Source organism: Lepus europaeus, chromosome 23, assembly GCF_033115175.1.
Source record: "Lepus europaeus isolate LE1 chromosome 23, mLepTim1.pri, whole genome shotgun sequence".
In the NCBI taxonomy this organism is placed as follows: Eukaryota; Metazoa; Chordata; class Mammalia; order Lagomorpha; family Leporidae; genus Lepus; species Lepus europaeus.
The window spans coordinates 6,678,099-6,698,726 of NC_084849.1; the positions used below are offsets into that span (position 1 = coordinate 6,678,099).

The following is a 20,628-nucleotide window of genomic DNA, read 5'->3' on the forward strand; positions in this document are numbered from 1 at the left end:
CATGGTTTCCAACCCAATCATCCTACCACGTGCTTCCCAGCCACTTCCTTATTCTTGGCCTGTAAGGAAGTTCCTATCTGACTCTACAAAGACGTTATTCTAGGAAATGGAAAGTCATTGCCCAGATAACAAAGGTACCAGGAGTCCTCACAAAACATGTCTGTCAGTGACAGATGAACACAACGCAGTATACGCGCACCACAGAACACAACTCAGCAATCCAAAGAACCAAAACACCTGGCATGTACTATGACCAGATAACCTTTGAAAACATGATGCTAGGTCAAAGAAAAAAAGCCACATATTGTAGGATCCCATGTGTACACAATGATCAGAAAAAGCAAAAGTATAAGGCAGGAAGAGGACCAGTGGCTATCTGGGGCTGAGATAGTTACCAAGATTACATGTAAAAGGGCATGGGGGTCTTACTGAGGTGACAGAATGTCCTAAAAATGTATTGTGATGATGACTGAAAAAGCGCTAAACTGTACATTAAAGTGGGTGTATTTTATGGTATGCAAATTATGCCCCAATAACCTTGCTCAAAAAGAAAACTCGTCTGCGGTGGGCATTATTTAAGACACCCACATTCCCTACAGAGCACCAGTTTGGGTCCTGGCTACTCCACTACCAATCCCTTCCCTGCTTTTGCAGCTGGGAGGCGGCAGAAGATGGCTCAAGTGCTCGGGTCCCTGCTACTGTGTAGCAGACCCATGTGGAGTTCCTAGCTTCTGCCTGGCCCAGCCCCAGTCTCGGCCATTTGGATATGAAACAGTAGATGGTGGAAAATGTTGTTTTCTCTCTCAATCTATCCGTCTCTGTGTCACTCTGTCTTTCAAATAAATAAATCTTACAAAAAAAGAACTCCTTTAAAAAAAGGGGGGGGGGGGGACTTGTCTGACTACAAATGGATGGCAGAATCCTGCTACAAGGAGTGCTTTCTAGATCTGCTTGATAATCTCAAGAACAAAGGAAGTGATTTAGAAGACACACCCACTCAAGTAGAAAACACTTGTAGGGGCCGGCACTGTGGCAAAATGGGTAAAGCCGTCACCTTTAGGGCTGGCATCACATGTGGGTGCTGGTTCGAGTCCCAGCTGCTTCACTTCCGATCCAGCTCTCTACTATGGCATGGGAAAGCAGTAAAAGATGGCCCAAGTCCTTGGACCCCTGCACCCACGTGGGAGAAGCTCCTGGCTTGTGATCAGCGCAGCTCCGGCCATTGCAGCCAATTGGAGAGTGAACCATCGGATGGAAGACCTCTCTCTCTCTCTCTCTCTCTCTCTGCCTCTGCCTCTGCCTCTCCTTCTCCCTCTGTGTCACTCTGACTTTCAAATAAATAAATATATTTAAAAAAAAAAACACTTGTTTAAAACAGTAAGCTACAGTAATTAAGGTAATTATGCTGTCTCAGGAATGCACTGAAAGTTTTCATTTTAAAAAGTGAAAGAGATTGGAGAGGTGCCAGCACTGTGACACAGTTGGTTAAAGTCCTGGCCTGAAGCGCTGGCATCCCATATGGGTACCGGTTCTAGTCCTGGCTACTCCTCTTCCAATCCAGCTCTCTGCTGTGGCCTGGGAAAGCAGTAGAAGATGGCCCAAGCCCTTGGGCCCCTGCACCCACGTGGGAGACCTGGAAGAAGCTCCTGGCTCCTGGCTTTGGATCGGAGCACAGCTCCGGCCATTGCAGCCATCTGGGGAGTGAACCAGCAGATCAAAGACCTCTCTCTCTCTGTCTCTACCTTTCTCTGTAACTCTTTCAAATAAATAAAATAAATCTTAAAAGAGAGAGACAGAGAGAGAGAGAGAGAGAGAGAGAGAGATTGGGAAAAGAATCACCATGTTCCCAAATTAGTATATATTAAATGCATGAAGTTTGTATTCCTTAAATAAATTTTTTAAAAGATTTACTTATTTATTTGAAAGTCAGATTGCTTCTCGGCCTTTTGGCTAAGATCAAGTGTAGTATTTGAAAGTCAGAGTTACACAGAGCAAGAAGGAGAGAAGGAGGGAAGGAGGGAGGGAGGGGGAGGGAGGGGGAGAGAGAGAGAGAGAGAGAGAGAATCTTCTATCCGCTGATTCACTCCTCAATTAGCTGCAACGGCCAGAACTACGCTGATCTGAAGCCAGGAGCTTTTTCCGGGTCTCCCATGCAGGTGCAGGGGCCCAAGGACTTGGGCCATTTTCTACTGCTTTCCAGGGTCATAGCAGAGCGCTCGATCAGAAGTGGAGCAGCCGGGTTTCAAACCGGGGCCCATATGAGATGCTGGCACTGCAGGCGGCGGCTTTACCTGCTACACCACAGCGCCGGCCCCTTAAATAAATTTTTTTAAAAAGTTGCACACACACACACAAATAGTGAAAGAGTTAACTTCCTGTGAAAAGCGGTCCTGAGCTCTCTGAGTAGGTCCCAAACACCAGACTTTGAAAGAATTACACAGAGAGAGAGAGACAGACAGACAGACAGACAGATTTTTCCATCTACTGGTTCATTCCACAAATAGCCACAATGGCTGGAGCTAGGCTGGTCAGAAGCCAGGAACTTCTTCTGGGTCTCCCATGTGAGTGCAGGGACCCAATTACTTGGGCCATCTTCTGCTGCTTTCCTGGGTGCATTAGTAGGGGGCTGGATTGGAAGTGGAGCATGAACTGGCCCCCACCCGCAGATGGCGGCTTTGGCCGCTACACCACAGCACTGGCTCTCCAACACCAGTCTTACAAGGAAGTGATCCATGTGCACAGGGGCAGTGACCACACGGGCGAATCAAGACCATCTTCAGGGTGTTCTTTCAAACGGATTACGGGGATAGCTGAAAACCAGGTCGGTTCCCGTACTTTCTACATGTAGAAGCTGTGCTTCGTGACCCCCTACCCCCAATCTCAGGAGGCAGGAATGGTAATCTGCCTCTAGAATATTCCTCAACAGTGAAACTGTACCCCAAATCTCCAGGGTTTCCCTTCCAAAGTGGGAGAATTCCCCCAAAGCATTTTCCGCACCCGCCTGCTCTCTCCTCAGCTTCCACTCTGCCCCACTTGCTCGGGGGGTCCTTCGTGCTCCCCTTGGAGACCCAGAGCCTCATGACAAGAAATCTTTCTAAAATTATTTCTCCAGATCTTGGACCCCCCTTCTGGAGCTACCGATATCACCCTGTCTCCTTCAAGAAGACCCTCTGGATATTGCTATCTAACCCCAAATGAACCAAAGCGCCAGTTCTGGAGAACCATGACCAGTGCCCCTGAGTAACAGTAACAGGAAGGCTAGGTGGCAGCAGCTATCTCACGGGAAAACACGCCACTCAGAACACAGGCTCACGGGAAAACACGACCACTCAGAACACAGGCTCACGGGAAAACACGACCACTCAGAACACAGGCTCACGGGAAAACACGACCACTCAGAACACAGGCTCACGGGAAAACACGACCACTCAGAACACAGGCTCACGGGAAAACACGCCACTCAGAACACAGGCTCACGGGAAAACACGCCACTCAGAACACAGGCTCACGGGAAAACACGCCACTCAGAACACAGGCTCACGGGAAAACACGACCACTCAGAACACAGGCTCACGGGAAAACACGACCACTCAGAACACAGGCTCACGGGAAAACACGACCACTCAGAACACAGGCTCACGGGAAAACACGACCACTCAGAACACAGGCTCACGGGAAAACACGACCACTCAGAACACAGGCTCACGGGAAAACACGACCACTCAGAACACAGGCTCACGGGAAAACACGCCACTCAGAACACAGGCTCACGGGAAAACACGCCACTCAGAACACAGGCTCACGGGAAAACACGACCACTCAGAACACAGGCTCACGGGAAAACACGACCACTCAGAACACAGGCTCACGGGAAAACACGCCACTCAGAACACAGGCTCACGGGAAAACACGACCACTCAGAACACAGGCTCACGGGAAAACACGACCACTCAGAACACAGGCTCACGGGAAAACACGACCACTCAGAACACAGGCTCACGGGAAAACACGCCACTCAGAACACAGGCTCACGGGAAAACACGACCACTCAGAACACAGGCTCATGGGAAAACACGACCACTCAGAACACAGTCTCTGAGCCCCAGATCCTCCACAGGCACAGCAGGGTTCAGAGAGCCACTGGAGCAGCAGGGACCAAAGAAAGAACCCAGGCTCCTGACTGGGCAGGGCCCAGTGGACAACCAGGGGCTTCCCACTGCCGGCTGCCAGCCCCTCAGCTCCGCCTCAGGGAAACAGCCCAGGTGACTGCAGGGTCCTGGGCAGAGCAGCAGACACAGCTCACTGCCCTGCCTGCACTCCCTCACCTCAGTAATGCCCCACACGCTGGGACCCAAACCCCAGTCATTGCTGACTGCTTGCCTTCTTGAACTCCCATGCCCAACTCACCAGAAAGTGCAAAGACCACCGGCTTCTCACCACTGGCCAGCACTCTGGTCTAAGAACGAGCCTCCGCTCTGGCCCCTGTGGACCAGGCTGCGAGACCCTGACCTCCACAGGCTGGCCTGGAGGATGTCCTATTTTCCTGGAGGCCCCGGGCGGCTTCCACGTCATCTCCTACCACCACCCTCACCGTTCTAGCCACGGTGGCCTCTCCCCACCCCAGGAGTGTGCCAAGCTCACTCCAGCCCAGCCTCTGCCTGGGCCTCCTGCACTGCCTAGCTTGTACCCACCGCCCAGGGCTGTGCCCTCCTCAGAAGGCACCTCTGCCCCCACCTCCTCAGGCCTGCTTCATGTTCCTCATTGCGCTTCCGACACAAGGCCCCTTCTGCTTGCTGACTGCCCGAGAGAACGGAAACGCCATGAAGGTCAGGGCTAATCCCTCGTGCCCAGCACACGGCAGGAGTGATACACATCTCGAGGGAAGAAGCACTTGTGCTTGGGGTGGCCGAGCCAAGAGCACAGCCACGCGGCGCTCTGTTTCACTCAGCTGGAGGACTGGTCGGGCTCCCTTCTGAACATCGGAACTGGGATGTGCACTTGGCCCCACAGTGGAGTACCTGAGTCAGACATCGACCTCCAGCTTTAGATGCCAGTCCCGCTAACGCAGACTCTGGAAGGACGTGGACAGCTCGAGTAACTGGGTTCCTGCCACCCACACGAGAGATCTGGATTCTGTTCCTGGCCCTGGAGAATGCAGACATCTGAGGAGTGAACCAGCAGATGGGAGCTCTTTCTATCTCTCTGACTCGCAAATAAATAAAAATTTAAAACGTGGGTAGGGTAGTGGCATCATGGCACCGCAAGTTAAGCTGCCATGTGCAATGCTGGCATTCAATATCAGTGTGCAGATTTGGGTCCTGGCTGCTCTGTTTCCAATCTAGCCTCCTGCTAATGTGCCTGGGAAGGCTGTGGATGATGGTCCAAGTGCTTGGGCCCCTGTCACCCATGTGGGAGACCTGGATGGAATTCCTGAGTCCTAGTTTCAGCCTGGCCGAGCCCTGGTTGTTGCAGCCATTGGGGGAGTGAACTGGAGGATGGAAGATATCCCTATGCATGTATGTGTGTCTCACTTTCTTGCTTGCTATGCCTTTAAAATATATAAATCTAAAAAAAAAAAAAATGCAGGGTAGGCATTTGGCCTGGTGGTCAGCATACCTGTGTCTTACATTGCAGTGCCTGGGTTTGATGCCTGCCTCTGACTCCTGCTGATGCAGACCTGGGGAAGCAGCAAATGATGCCTCAAGTACGTGGGTCTCTGCCACCTGACTATTTGTCTTGCCTTCTTAGGAGACCTGGATTAAGTTCCTAGCTCCCAGCTTAAGCCTAGATGTTAAAAACATCTGCATTAGACATCATGGGGCTCATTTAAAGAACAACTGGCAAAAAGCACTGATGATAAGAAGAAAAATTAAGGGCCAGCGCTATGGTATAGCTGGTAAAGTCACTGCCTGCAGGGCAGGCATCCCATATGGGTGCCAGTTCAATTCCTGGCTGCTCTACTTCTGATCCAGTTCTCTGCTATGGCCTGGAAAGCAGTAGAAGATGGCCCAAGGGCTTGGGCCCCTGCACCCACGTGGGAGACCCAGAAGAAGTTCTGTCCTAGTTTCAGATAGGCCCAGCTCTGGCCATTGAGGCCATTTGGGGAGTGAATCAGTGGATGGAAGACCTTTCTCTCTTTGCCTCTCTGGAACTCTGCCTTTCAAATAAATAATAAATAAATGAAGATGAAGATGGAGGAGGAGGAAAAGGAAGAAGAGGAAGAAGAAGAAAATCTAAACTAGGCCATGTGTGAAACACAGGCCACAGCCATAGCAAGCTCAAGGTAGGCACACAGGAGCTCCCACAGGGAGCAACCACACAGTGAGTAGGTGAGCAGGTGGTGGCCAGCAGGCAGGGGGAGAGCAAAGAAAAGTGGAGCCAGAGAGAAGGGGCTGACTCACTTCACAGTGGTCTTGTTTCCTTGTTGTTGTTTTGTTTGTTTGTTTGTTTTTTAGATTTATTTATCTGAAAGACAGAACTACAGAAAGAGAGAAAGAGAATCCTGCTGGTTCACTCCCCAAATGGCCACAATGGCTGGAGCTGGGCCAGGCCAAAGCCAGGAGGCCAGAGCTTTTTCTGGGTTTCCCACATGGGTGCAGGGGCCCAAGCACTTGGCCATCCTCCACTGCTTTCCCAGGCCATTAGCAAGGAGGTGGATCAGAAGTGGAGCAGCCAGGACACAAACTGGTCCATCTGAAATGCTGACATCGCAGGCGGAGGCTTAACCACACTGCTAGCCCTTCGCGTGGTCCAACAGCAGAGGGGCATCTCCCCAGCCGATGTCCTGAAGTTAGTGTGAAATGACCAGCATCCTTCCTGATCCTTGCCACAAACCCTGACCCCTCAGGCTGCCACCATGCAGCCAAAAGGCTGCCTAAATCACAAGTCCCTTTGACCCGTAATTCTAACTACAGACATGAGAAGTCCAACAAGATAGAAAATAATCTCCCAAGACACTGGCTGTCCAGGCTGCACGTTTTATACCCAAGAAGTGATTCAATTCACAGCAATGGGAGCTCTCATTCTGAACTTATTTTTTTTTTGACAGGCAGAGTGGACAGTGAGAGAGAGAGACAGACAGACAGAAAGGTCTTCCTTTGCCGTTGGTTCACCCTCCAATGGCCGCTGCGGCTGGCGCACTGCGGCCGGCGCACCACGCTGATCTGATGGCAGGAGCCAGGTGCTTATCCTGGTCTCCCATGGGGTGCAGAGCCCAAACACTTGGGCCATCCTCCACTGCACTCCCTGGCCACAGCAGAGAGCTGGCCTGGAAGAGGGGCAACCAGGACAGAATCCGGTGCCCCAACCGGGATTAGAACCCGGTGTGCCGGCGCCACAAGGCAGAGGATTAGCCTAGTGAGCCGCGGCGCCGGCCTCATTCTGAACTTTTCATCACTCATTACGGGAGCCTTACACATCAAACGCTTTCTGTAACACCTCATTATGGCAACGATGCCAGAAAACAAGGGGAGGGTCCACTTTCCTAGATCCCATATCCAGCACTTCATACACCCAGCATAACTCACATCAGTCCTGGGCAGGGAAGGAGGGTAAGAAGGACTTCTGTGCCAGGGCAGCATGTGTAAAATCAGCGTCTCAAGGGGCTGTTGAATCCGGTTTGTATGAGGCGCCTATTGTTGCTGCAAGGAATTCCCACAGCGGAGAGGCCCATAGCACAAACGTATCGTCCTCCAGCCCGGAGCTCACAAGGGTGAACTGGCTCTCATGGGCCGTGCTCCTCCTGGAAGCTCCGCCTCTTTGGCCCAGTCAGTGACACAGGCCGGTGGGCTCCTCCCGCAGCATACGCTCTGGTTCTGAGTCCTCTTCTTGTAGGGACCCAGTGCTCACACTGGGCCCACAGAGATAACCCAGAATAATCTTTTTATTTTATTGTATTATTTTATTAGAGGTTCATTTATTTGCAAGTCAGAGTTAGAGAGAGAGAGAGAGAGAGAAAGAAAGAGAAAGAGACTGATCTTCCATCCACTGGTTCACTTCCCAAATGGCTGCAACAGCCAGGGCTGGGCCAGGCTGCAGCCAGGAGCCAGGAGTTTTCTCCTGGTCTCCCACGTGGGTGCAGGGGTCCGAGCATCTGGGCCATCTTCCACTGCCTTCCCAGGCCATTAGCAGAGAGCTAGATTGATAATAGAGCAGCAGGGACACAAACAGGTGCCCATATGGGATGCTGGCATCACAGGTGGTAGTCTTACCGGCTACGCCACAACGCTGGTCCCCCAATCTTTTTATCTTAACGCCATCTGGTGGGGAAGGTGTTATGGCACAATGGGTTAAACCGCCATCTGTGACTCACGCCAGCATCCCATATGGGCCCTGGTTTGGGTTCTGGCCACTTCACTTGCAATCCAGCTCCCTGCTAATGTGCCTGGAAAGCCAGTGGAAAATGGTCTGAATGCTTGGACCTTTGTTACCTGTGTGGGAGACCAGGATGGAGTACCTGAATCCTGGCTTCAACCTGGCCCAGCCCCAGCTATTGGAGCCATTTTAGGGAGTGAACTCATGGATGAAAGAGCTCTCTCTCTCTCTCTGTTTCTGTCTCTCCCTCTCTGTAAGTCTGCTTTTCAAATAAATAAATATTTTAAAATAAATAAATAAGCTTTGCTAAAGGTAAATTTATCAAGTTAGCGTCTAAGTCCCTGCGTATCCCTTTTGAGTTCAACATGTATTTCTTCCTTTTCTTCTTTCTTTTTAATGTTTATTTATTTATTTGAAAAACTGAGTTTCAGAGAGAGGACAGAGACAGAGAAAGAGATCTTCTATCCACTGGTTTACTCTCCAAATGGTGGCAATGGCTGGGGCTGGCACAGGCCAAAGCTGGAAGCCTGGAACTCCATCCGGGTCTCCCACATGGGTAGCAGGGATCCAGGTACATGAGTCATCTTCCACTGCTTTTCCAGACACATTAGCAGGGAGCTGGATTGGAAGTGGGGCAACCAGGACTTGAACTGGCACTCACTGGGATGCCAGCACGGCAGCTGGTAGTGGCTTAACTCACGGCACCACAATCAGTGCTAGATCCGGTTAAGCTCCATGGGGAAGTCAAGGGTGAATGCAGTGTGGACCCTGGTAGGTTAGGCCACCTAACGGCAGCTGAACTGGATCAGGGCTGGGCTTGACAGAGGGAGGGGATGTTCACTCCTTCCCCACCCAGGAAGGCTTCCCAGGCTTGGGGCTTGAGCTCAGTCTTGAAGGAGCGTAGGATCTCAGCTGCGGGGAGGGCAGCAGGTGGAGTGGCCCAGGCACTCGCTGCCCCCATCTCGGCCGCTCACACGGAGAGAGGAACCAGCACTCTCACTTCCTCTCCAGCTGGATTTCAGGCCTCACAAGCAGATGAGGGGGTGACCTTTCAGTTTAGGAGACTGTCCTTGGACAGCTGCCGAGCCTCTTCCGACAGAGCGAACCACCTTTAAGAAGCTCGAGTTTTCTTCCTTCCTTCCTTCTCAGATTGGAAAATGAGGGTCCCACCAGCATGTGCCTAGAGGCTTAATGTGAGGCACGCTTCAGACATGGAGCTCAGTAACCACTCAAGCGAAGCTCAAGTGAACGCTCCCCTCCCAGCAGAGCACACGCCTCCCTGCAACCTCCCTCCCCAGAGCCTCCTCTCCCGACTCCAGCAGCCCTGCCTCACCCTTCTGTCGGGTTGGCAATGAACCAGTCAGCCCCATCTAGGATGGGCAACCGGCCCTGAGCTCCCACAGAGAAGCCAGGAAGCCCCTATCCCGTCTTCAAACGCTACACATAGGCACGGGAGGGCACAGGGCTTGGGGAGAAGCGCTCTTCTATGTTTCTGGGTGTTTACGTACAATTACATGTTTCTGGCAATTTTATCTGTATTTAAAGATGCGACTTATTCTAAGAATTCTGAGGGGCTGATGTTGTGGCATAGCAGGTAAAGCCACCACCTGCAAACCAGCATCCCATATGGGCACCGGTTCAAGACCTGGCTGCTCCTCTTCAAGTCCAGCTCCCTGTTAATGCACTTGGGAAGGCAACCGAAGATGGCCCCTGCATCCATGTGGGAGATCTGGATGAAGCTCCTGCCTGCTGGCTTCATCCTGGCCCACTCCCGACTGTTGTGGCCACTTGGGGAGTGAACCAGCAAATGGAAGATCTCTCTATTTATCTCTGGCTCTCTTTCTCTGTTGTTCTGCCTTTTCAGATTTAAATAAATCTTAAAAAAAAAAAAAAAAGTTAAAAAGTTGCCACTTCAAACACCTCCATTGCACATGGAAGTGCCTGGCTTGAGTCCTGGTTACTCCACTTCTGATCCAGCTTCCCACTAATACACACCACTTGGGAAGTAGATGATGGCTCAAGTACCTTGGTCCCTGACACACTGGGAGACCCAAACTGAGTTCTGGGCTCCTGGCTTCTGCCTGGCCCAATCCAGGGTGTGTTGGCATTTGGGGAGTGAACTAGAAGATGGAGATCTTTCTGTTTTCCCACATTTCAAATAAAATAAACCTAAAAAGAACAGAAGTGTGTTAAGAGGATAAAAAGAACACTGCGGTTTCCTACCGGGAACTGGGATCCATAGTTACTGATGGTTAACACTGGATCCTGATGTCAGGGAAGCGGCCCACACAGGTACTGTGTCAACACCACACACCCTGTCTACTGCAGACACAACCTTCAATACCGCCACAGACCTCGGGCTGCTCCCCACCACAGCCCTGACTCAGGCCTAGAACTGTCTGTGCACCTGTCCCCCTCCCCCACCCCAGTGTGTGAGCTCCAGCAGGAGACAGACTTCCTTTTCACCTCTGGGGCCCCACCTCCGGCACACCCTTTAATAGCACACCGAGAGAAGAGAACTCTTATCATCAGTGTGGACATAAAAGAATAAAACCAATGTAGTCGTTGGTGCGAACGGCTTTCACTCACAGTGAATCACAGTGCCTAGCCTGAAGGTGCCTCTGTTGAAAACTGAATTCGCAGGACACAACTAATGACAGTGCTAAACCCCAGTCCTCGCCAATCTAGGAGCCTGGGACAGGCTCCCATGGGGTCAGGAAAGGGTTACTCTGCAGGGCATCCGTTTAGCGGCCATATCCTATACACTGATACACCAAGGCCATCTTACAGCTCCTACTTTTCTTTTTTAAGATTTATTTATTTATTTGAAAGGCAGAGACAGGTGCAGGGGCCTAAGGACTTGGGCCATCTTGTACTGCTTTCCCAGGCCATAGTAGAGAGCTGGATGGGAAGTGGAGCAGCCGGGACTCAAATCAGCACCCATATGTGATGCCAGCCCTGAAGGTGACGGCTTTACCCCCTATGCCACACTGCCAACCTCTATAGCTCCTATTTTAAAACGTCAAATACCCACTAAAGGACCATCTCACCCACAGAGGCACTCACCTCAAGTCTCCCTGATAAGGAGCTACTTTAAAAAGCAGAGAAGTGAAACTAAAATCAACCACAAAAAGCTACACACTAGAGGCAGGCGTTTGGAGCAGGAAGTGATGAAGCTGTTAAGTCACCCAGTGGGATGCACTGCCTGGGTTCGCTCTGGATTCCAGCCTAGTGCTAATGCCTACCCTGGGAGGCAGCCGCATGACTCAAGTGGTTAGGTCCCTGCCACCCACAAGGGAGAATCAGGTTATGTTCCTGGCTCCCTGTTTCAGCCCAGTCCTGGCTGTTGCACGCATCTGGGAAGTGAACCAGCAGATGGGAGATCTTGATCTCAATCCCTCTCTCTGCCTTTCAAATAAATAAAATACATAAATATTAAAAAAAAAAAAGCTACACACTAGATGTGTTCAGAGTCTGTGTGGGGGATGCACATGTGTGACACATTCCTTAAAATGTTAAGAGGGCAAGCACCATGAACTATGTTCTGGAGTACATAGCTCCATTGTGGGGCTTTAGAAAGGACCTGCCTAATCAAGAAAGCTTCTGTCTGGGACTTGTCACACAGGCACCGAGAGCTGCGCTGTTTCCTCTGGTTCACGGAACCCACCTGCAGGCTCAGCCAGGAGCCCTCCTCCTGTGCCAGACACACTCACATCATCTCGGGTAAGCCCACTCCTCCTCCCGGGGTGCAGACGGGCAGGCCTGCTGCCCTGTCACCTCCACCGGGGCTCTGCCTTGGCAGACCCCACCTCCTCCGCTCCCACAGGTCCCATCATCAAGACGTCTTGCCACAGGGCTACTTGGCATCACAGGATGGGCAGCCCCTCTGCCCAGTCGCTCACCAGGCAGGCCCCTGGGCACTCACATGGTCAGGCCCTCAAACAGTCCTGGGCAGGGACACATCGTGTTCAGAATCCTGGACCACCTCGCAGACAGGGAAAAAATAACCCCAACTTCCCCTGCACTTAGTTTCTCCCCAAAGAGCTGTTGAACCTCATCTGGAAACAGCTGGGAGGCAGCAGTTAACAGGAAACCAAAGCAAAAGAAAAAAAAAAAAAAAAGCACAGAGTGTACCAGGGAGGGTTAGGCAGCTAGAACGAACAGGCCAGGCGACAGACAGGAAGTGACCAGAAACAGTCACAGAGGAGACCCAGCTGGCCTTCCTCTCAGCCCGGGCAGGGGAGAAAGCTGGAAAGCACCACGAAGGCTCCAACCGGCTGAGACGGCTGAGTCTTCCCCCCGCCCAGCCAGGACTCCGGCGGTCGGTCAGGGTGGGAGAGCTGAGGTCAGAAATTCACTTTTCTCCAGCTTCCTGCGGGGCCAAAGGCTGCAGCCCAGACAACTGGTTTTGAGTCATTCTCTGTCCATCTGTACCAAAATTCCACACTGCCAACCAAATCCAGGGCCGGCCAAGCCAGCCTCACGCAGAGACAAAAAGCATCTTCAGGGGAAATCGACAAGCAAATCCCACCTGGGGCCCTTCCTTCCACGGGAGAGCTCGCAGCCCAGCGCAGGCACCAGGAACATCAGAAAAAGCTGGAGAGCCAGCCCAGCGAGGAGCCCTAGGAGCCAGGTAAGCGTCCTGTACCAAACTAATGGTGCATTTTGCAATTTGGAAAATTAATTGAGCAATGGCCAGCTGCCAAATATTTTTGAAAGAAATGAAAAAAAAAAAGCCATTACTAAAATTCTCTGGTGCTATTTATAAGGCTTTAGATTATCCCACCAGAAGGCCCAGGGGAGACTGGTTTATTTCTCCTCCGGCAGAGCTGCCGAGGCGAGGCCTTCCCAGTCCCTGCCTCCTGTGACTCACTCATCCACTCTCCCCGTCCCCTGTCCAAGTGGAAGTTTATATTAAAGAAAAAAGAGGATTAAGTTCTCTTAATAAAGCACATTCCAGCCCCTCACCTCTGGTTATGTTTAAAGGCTCTCAGAGCCCAGCATATGCCCTGGTGGCTGGGCTAGGGGCGCACGGGGCTGCAACCTCAGGACCATTTATTTATTTATTTTTTTTAAATATCTTCACCGGCCCAGTGCCAGAATCGGAGAGAGACTGACCAGTGTGCCCCGCAATGGGGATGGGAGGAAGCACTATGGGAAGAAATCACCAGGGAACCCTTGGCAAGAGGAAATGGGGCTGGGGTGCACGTCAGGAACTAACAAAGGAACCCACCGAGCAGTCAGTCGCTCATCAGAGGGGGGAATGCCACTCAGGTAAGGCATCCTGCTTCAGCTCGGACAAAGCCAGAACTCCAAAAAAGGAGCGGGCACATCCCCCTCCCCGCCCTCTCTGGAGTGCCCTAGGAACCTCCTCCCGTGGGCCCAAGCAGACCTAAGACGCCCCTGCCCCTGGGCAGTGACTAAGGCAAAGGAGCCAGGCCGCAGGGACCCCACCACAGCGGCTGCTCCCAGAAGTTCTGGATCCATTACCTCGCCACACTCCGGGGAAGGCCGTGAGCGGGCAGAGCCGGGCACCTCCGAGACGAGCACCCAGAGTCCGCGGGCAGTCTGGGGTGTCCGCCCTGCAAGCAGCCTGCCCCCTCATCTAGTGTTTCAGCCAGAAAACCCCGCTTCTTGCCAGGAGGGCAGGCTGCAGCTCCAACAGCTGTGGCTCCAGAAGTCTTCCTGGGAGGCACCCAGGGCCCTTCCAAGATGGGGGAGGGCCTGCCGGCAGGACTGCAAGGGGCCCGGCTTCGGCCCAGGGACAATAGGAAAGGTAGCGCCGCGGCAGGCTGTCAGCACTTCCCCCAACTCGCTCTACCCCCCACCGCAGCCCGAATGGGGGGCGAGCCAGCGTCCCGGGCTCCCCGGACAGGTGGTCTTCGCCGCGGCCGGGAACAGCCCGGAGCACACAAAGCCAGGGTCAGGTAACAGAAGGTGCGGCCCGGACCCACGCCTCGTCCACGTCCAGGATCGCCGGCCTGGGGCGCGGCGGAGGGGAGGGCCAGGATGGGGCGCGTGAAGCCGGAAGATCCGCACTGGCGACCAGGGACGAGGCCAGCACCCCGGGGCCCCTGGCGACGGCGGGGCCCGCAGAGCCAGAAGCCCTCCCGAAGCGGTGGACCCAGAGGGGGTGCGCGGACCCAGGGGTCCCCTCTGTCAGAGGCAGCCCCCCCCCCCCGGCCAGGCGGGGCTCGACCGCGGCCTCCCGGGTCCTACCTGTAGGCCAGGGTCATGCACTCGAAGAGCTTGGTGAGGGAGGCGTCGATGGACAGGTGGCAGGAGCTGGTCTTGCCGAAGCTGTAGGTCTGGCACGTCTGCTTGTTGACCGTGTCGAAATCGTAGCCCTTCTTGGGCGGGTGCTCGCGGTGCGGCGACGACACCATGAAGTGGCCGCTGTGGATGATCTGCTGGCGGCGCGGGGGCTCCTCGCGGCCCGACCCGGCCCGGGCCGGCGGCGGCGCAGCGCTCGCGTGGGCCCGGGCCGGGGTGGCCGCGCCGGACGCGGGCGGAGGGGACGGCTCATCCGTGTCCGAGTCGTCGTCGTCCTCGGGCACTTGGGGCTTGAGCAGGACCGAGCGCGCCCGGCTGCGGGGCCGGCGCGGCGAGCACATGAAGACGTCTGCGGCCATGAGGGGCACCCGGCCGGGGGCATCCCCCGGGGCCCTGGGCGACGCGGAGCAGCGAGGCTGAGGGGCGCCGGCCCGGCCCGCGCGCCGACTGTCCGCGAGCGCGCGGCGGGGCGGGAGGGGGAGGGCGCGGGCCGCCCGGGCCGCCTCGGCGCCGGCCCCGGCGTGACGTCACCGGCGCGTCTCGGCCAATCGGCTGCCCGCGTCGGCCTCTTAAAGGCGCAGGGGACCCTTTCCATTTCTAGCCAGACAAAAAAAAAAAAAAAACCAGGAACCAAGGCCCCGCCCAGGCCCCGCCCCCTTTTCACTCCCTTTCCGACGCGCAGCCCCGGGAACGAGGGGCGCGGAGGCAGGGCCGCGCCCGGCACGGGGCTGTGTCCTAGAGAGGCGTGGGCCGCCGGGGCCCGCCCCGCGCTCGGGGACTGTCCCCGGCCCGGCCGCGGGCGGGGCGCGCGCTCCACGTGGTGGGTGGGGGTGGGGCCCGGAACTGGTCGGCCGTGGCCGTCGTGCGGACCAGAAGGGAGACGGGGGTCGCCGCCCACCGCGGGGATTTTCCTCCTGAGCGGTGGAGATCGCGAGCGCCTGTGGCCTGGCGCGGGCCGCGTGCAGCTCGGGACGCCCTCGTCGTGGGTGGGAGGCGCGGGACCGTTCCGAAAGCGGAAATTCCCCTGGGCAGGGGTCGCCGCGCCTGTGGAAGAACCGCAGCACCGAGCTGGGCGAGCTGCCGGGCACCGAGTGGGCACCAGACCCACGTACGGGGGGGCGGGAGGGTGGGGGTGGCACCGGCCCAGCGGCCCGCGGGTTGCTACCGGCTCAACCCCGCCCGGACCTTTCTGATTCCGCCTGAGAGCCGACACTGCCCGAAACCTGGCCAGGTTCCCGGGGCGCGACGCGTCCACCCTGGCCCCCTCGTGCCTCCCCAGGGCCGGGCGCCCTGCAGCCGAGGGAGGGCGAGCAGAGTGACAGGGACCGGGCCGTGTGTGTGTGTGTGTGTGTGTGCGCCAGGAGGGGTGGGCCGGATGCACAGCTTCCCAGGGCGAGTCCAGGTTTCCCCCTGGCCCAAAGCACCACGCCCCGACACCAGTTACAAATGTCTGAAGTCCACCTTGGAGTTAGCTTCTCCTTGGTAAGCTCTTCCATGCCCAACCAACATTTAAAGATGTTTTTATTTATACTGAAAGAGTTACAGAGAACCCAAGAGAGAGAGAGAGAGAGGATCTTCCGTCTGCTGGTTCACTCTCCAGATGGCTGCAATGGCCAGCCCTGGGCCAGGCCAAAGCCAGGAGCTTCTTCCTGGTTTCCCACGTGGGTGGCAGGGGCTGGAGTACTTGGGCCATCTTCCACTGCTTTCCCAGGACATTAGTTGGGAGCTGGATGGTAAGTGGAGCAGCCGGGACTCGAACCCGTCTTGGCAGCGGCTTTTCTGTGAGGCCACATTCGATGCAGCAGTTCCACTTCTAGAAGTTCATTCAAGGAGATGTGTACAAGTGGAGTGTAGCATCATTTGTGGCAGTGAACATTAGAAAGTATGGAATGCCTACCAAGAGGGACTCCACTGAATGTGAGAGCCCCAGCCCTGCATGTTGAATCGAATTGTACTGACCTAGGAAGATGTCCTTGACAGAGTGCTGGGTGGAGGAAAAAGGGTATCAGTAAGTTGGTGCTGATTTGTAAAGATCCACGTCTTTGTGTGTGTCAGAAAGTGCAGCAAAATGGGAGGGGTGCTGTGCTGTGTTCTGCTTTCTGTGAGTCTATTAAGTTGGCATTTTAATTATGATTAACAAGACTGTGCTTATTCCATTTTGAACTTTTTGTTTTTTAAGAGATTTATTTGTTTGAAGACAAGGAGAGACAGAGAGGGAGATCTTCCATCTACTGGTTCACTTCTCAAACGGCCACAAAAGCCAGGGTTGGCCCGGAATGAAGCCAAGAGCCTGGAACTCCATCCAGGTCTCCTTTGTGTACGGCAGGGGCCCAAGTGTGTGCACCAGCTCCCACTTCCTCCCCAGGTGCCTTAGCAGGGAGCCAGATCAGAAGCAGAGCGGCCTAGACTACACCAGTTACTCAGATAAGGGAGCCTGCTGTCGCTGGTCCCTTGAGACTTTTTTTCTCTTTCTGTACCACGAGCTATCCCTGGACCAAGGGGCTGACAGAAAAGCAGGCCCCCAGCTTCACAGAGACATTACAGCTGGGCACCTGTCTGCAGAAGAGATAGTTTGGGATCCAGACTTCTCCTTCCACGGGTGCTATCTGGAAGCCAGAATGATACGTCCTGTGGGGCACAAGATTCTCGCGCCCTCCATGCCATCAAGACACAGCTCACCGTGACTGCCCTGCAGCTGTCAGCTGCCCAGGCTCCGCTGGAGAGAAAAGCCTCTGCTTCCTTGTTGGCCACTCGATGGCGCCCAGAACTGTCCAGTGTCCTGGGGAGTGGAGCGTCTGCCTGGGCCATTTGGGAAACTGCTTCCGGGGATGTGCCGTGTTTGGTCACTGACTGTGCTGTCAGTTTGACCCGTTTCCCTGGGCTCTTCATACCCCATCACTGAGGTTTGTTTCGGCATGCCTTGCCGTAAACTAATGAATTCAGGAACTACCTGTGCCTCACATGATGTGTCATTTGATTTCAAGAAGGGTAAAAGGAAGGACTTGCCTCTCTTGGAAAAATTATAATCCTTCAGAGTGGAATTGTCACCAGATAGTGGGGAAACCAGGCCACTCGGGGTAGAGTGACTCCTGTTTTCCTCTTTATGCTTATCTATCTTTTCTAATTTCCAAAATAAACAGGAATTAATTGTATCTATATATTAATTTAAAAAATTAGCAGCAGGCATTTGCCGCTGGTCAGGTCCCTAATATCAAAGTGCCTGGTCCATGTCCTCACCTCTCAGCTTCAGATACAACTTCCTGCTGATGCACGCATGGAGGAAGGAGGATGTAGTCAAGTGCTGGGTTCCTGGCATCCGTGTGGAAGACCCAGATTGAATTCTGGGCTCCTGGCTTCGGCCCAGCCCTGGCTATTGTGAGCATTTGGTGAGTAAACCAGATGGAAGATTTGTCTTTCTGCCTTCCAAATAATTTTTTTCTAATTTTGTTCATAAGACATAGAAAATGCTTATCATAAAAAAAAAAATTGCACCAAAATAAGCTCCTACTTGGGAAGTGTGGCACATCAGGTTAAGTTGCTGCTTGTGACAAAAACATCTCATATGGTTCTAGTTATCGTGCTTCCTGCTAATGTGCCTTGGGAAGACAACGGATGATAGCTCAAGTGCTTGGGCCTCTATCTCCCGTGTGGGAGACCTGGGTGAAGTTCCTGGCTCCTGGCTTCAGCCTGGCCCAGCCCCATCTGTTGTGGGCATTTGGGGAGTGAACCAGTGAACAAGAGGTCTCTGACTCCCTCTGTCCCTGTCTCTGCCTTTCAAATAAATAATTTTTTTTTAATGCCAGCAGCAATGGGCCACTGGGAATGAGGCCCAGTAATGGAGGGCGCTCCAAGCTCAGGCCTAGTGGCTCCAAGGAGAGAGAGGAGGTCTGAGGGGCAGTTTTCAGGCAACTGTGGAAATGCTTGCAGGGGCTCTGGGCTGCTGGTCCCCACTCCCCTCCTGCTAGGGCAACAAGTGTACAGAGGGCAGACATGCAAGGCAGTGCCCAGAGGAGCTAACGAGCCCTTCAGAGGACAAGCAGTTCCCATATCCAGGCAAACCACAAGCAAACAGAACCTAATAGGGTAAACCATCTCTTCTCCAAAAATCAGAAGAAACGCCCTGTTGAAACCAAATCAGTAATCAGAGGAGTAGGAATTCCAAACACAAAGAATGGCAGATCAGCAAAAGTCAGCCAATCAGGAAGTAACAAGGGAGGGGAAAAGTTAACAATCATAGGCTTGAAAAGTAACTTTTATAGTCCTAGAAAGAATACACAGGATTCTGTACCTATGGAGCCACAATCCATTCTGAAAAATAAGCAAATAGACGTCGTGGGAAACATATATAAATCTGATCTAAAAGGTTTAGCAGAATAGCAAATAAGTGAGATTGAAAAAACAAACAAACAAAATGCGCTCCAAAATCAAACTGATGATTTCTTCAAGAAAACATCCAAAACAACGTTGTGGCAGGAAGCATACATCCAAAATTTCCAGTTCCAGAAAGAAGACAATGGACAAGTGAGGAATAAAGAGGGAATAACCAAAGCAGCATTAAAAGAAAATTCCCCCATGCTGGTGCTGTGGTATAGCGGGTAAAGCCGCAGCCTGCAGTACCGGCATCCCATATAGGCACTAGTTCAAGTCCTGGCTACTCCACTTCTGATCCAGCTCTCTGCTAATGGCCTGGGAAAGCAATAGAAGATGGCCGAAGTCTTTGGGCCCCTGTACCCGCGTGGGAGAATCAGAAGCTCCTGGCTCCTGACTTTGGATCGGCACAGCTCCGGCTGGCACTGTGGTACCGTGGGTTAAGCAGCTGCCTGCAGCACCAGCATCCCATATGAGCACCAGTTCAAGTCCCAGCTGCTGCACTTCCAATACAGCTCCCTGCTGGTGCACCCGGGAAAGCAGCAGCAGATGGCCCAGATGAAGTTCCTGGCTCCACTGTGACCATCTAGGGAGTGAACCAGATGCTCTCTCTCTATCTGTTTCTCCCTCTATATCTGTAACTTAAAAAAAAAAAAAAAAAAAAAGATTTAATTATTTTTTTGAAAGGCAGAGAGTTACAGAAAGGCAGAGGCAGAGTGAGAGAGGTCTTCTGTCCAATGGTTCACTCCCCAAATGGCTGCAACAGCCAGGGTTGGGCCAGGCTGAAGCCAGGAGCCAGGAGCTTCTTCCGGGTCTCCCATGTGGGTGCAGGGGCCCAAGGACTTGGGCCATCTTCCACTGCTTTCCCAGGCCACAGAAGAGAGCTGATCGGATGTGGAGCAGCCGGGATTTGAACTGGCACCCATATGGGATGCCAGCACTGCAAGCGGTAGTTTTACCCCCATGCCATAGTGCCAGTCCCCTCTGTAACTCTTTTAATGTAAATTAATAAATCTTGAAATTGGAAAAATTTCTCAGTGCTAGGCACACCACACACCTGCTGTATCTGTAAATATAGACTAGTTGTGCTGTGGTAACAAACTGCTCCCAAGACTCAACGGCTGAAAACCACAAAGATGGGGCAGGCATTGTGGCACAGCAGGTTAAGCCGCTGCTTGTGAAGCTGACATCCTGTATCTGAGTGGCAGTCAAGTCCCGGCTGCTCAGCTTCAGATCCAGTTCCTGGCTGGTGGCTCAAGTACATGCCCTTCGGCCACCCCTGTGGAAGACCAGGATGGAGCTCCTGGCTCCTAGTTCCAGCCTGGCCCATCCCTTTAGGGAATGAACCAACAGATACAGACTCCTCTCTTTGTTGTTCAGCTTTTCAAATACAGTAATAAAACTTAAAAAAAAAAAAAAACCTCTCAATATAATTTTCACAGTCAGCACTGTCCATTCTGTCATTTCCAATCCACTCCTCCCACCCCACCCCGCTGAGCTTTGTCCCTCTGCTGAACTAAAGGAGCACAGCTGTTGTCCTGGGAGCCCCTTAACCACCCTGGGGACTCATCTCATCTCTGTGTCCAGTCTGCATTTCCTAGACCCCTTGTCTTTGTCCCTGCTGTACTTCCTCATTTCCCAGGAGTACATCCTTCGGTAGCCTTTTCAGAAAGT

The 20,628-nt window shown here is 53.4% G+C and overlaps 1 protein-coding gene across 1 annotated transcript in view; it reads right to left on the reverse strand.

Annotated features, from left to right (window-relative positions):
• MLXIP (MLX interacting protein) overlaps nucleotides 1-14,975 on the reverse strand; it is a 62,048-nt gene extending 47,073 nt beyond the window's left edge. The window contains exon 1 of the mRNA XM_062181964.1: nucleotides 14,533-14,975. Coding sequence (XP_062037948.1) covers nucleotides 14,533-14,945 — 413 coding nt within the window. The 5' untranslated portion in view covers nucleotides 14,946-14,975. The remainder of the gene's footprint in view (nucleotides 1-14,532) is intronic.
• Nucleotides 14,976-20,628: the final 5,653 nt, after the last annotated feature.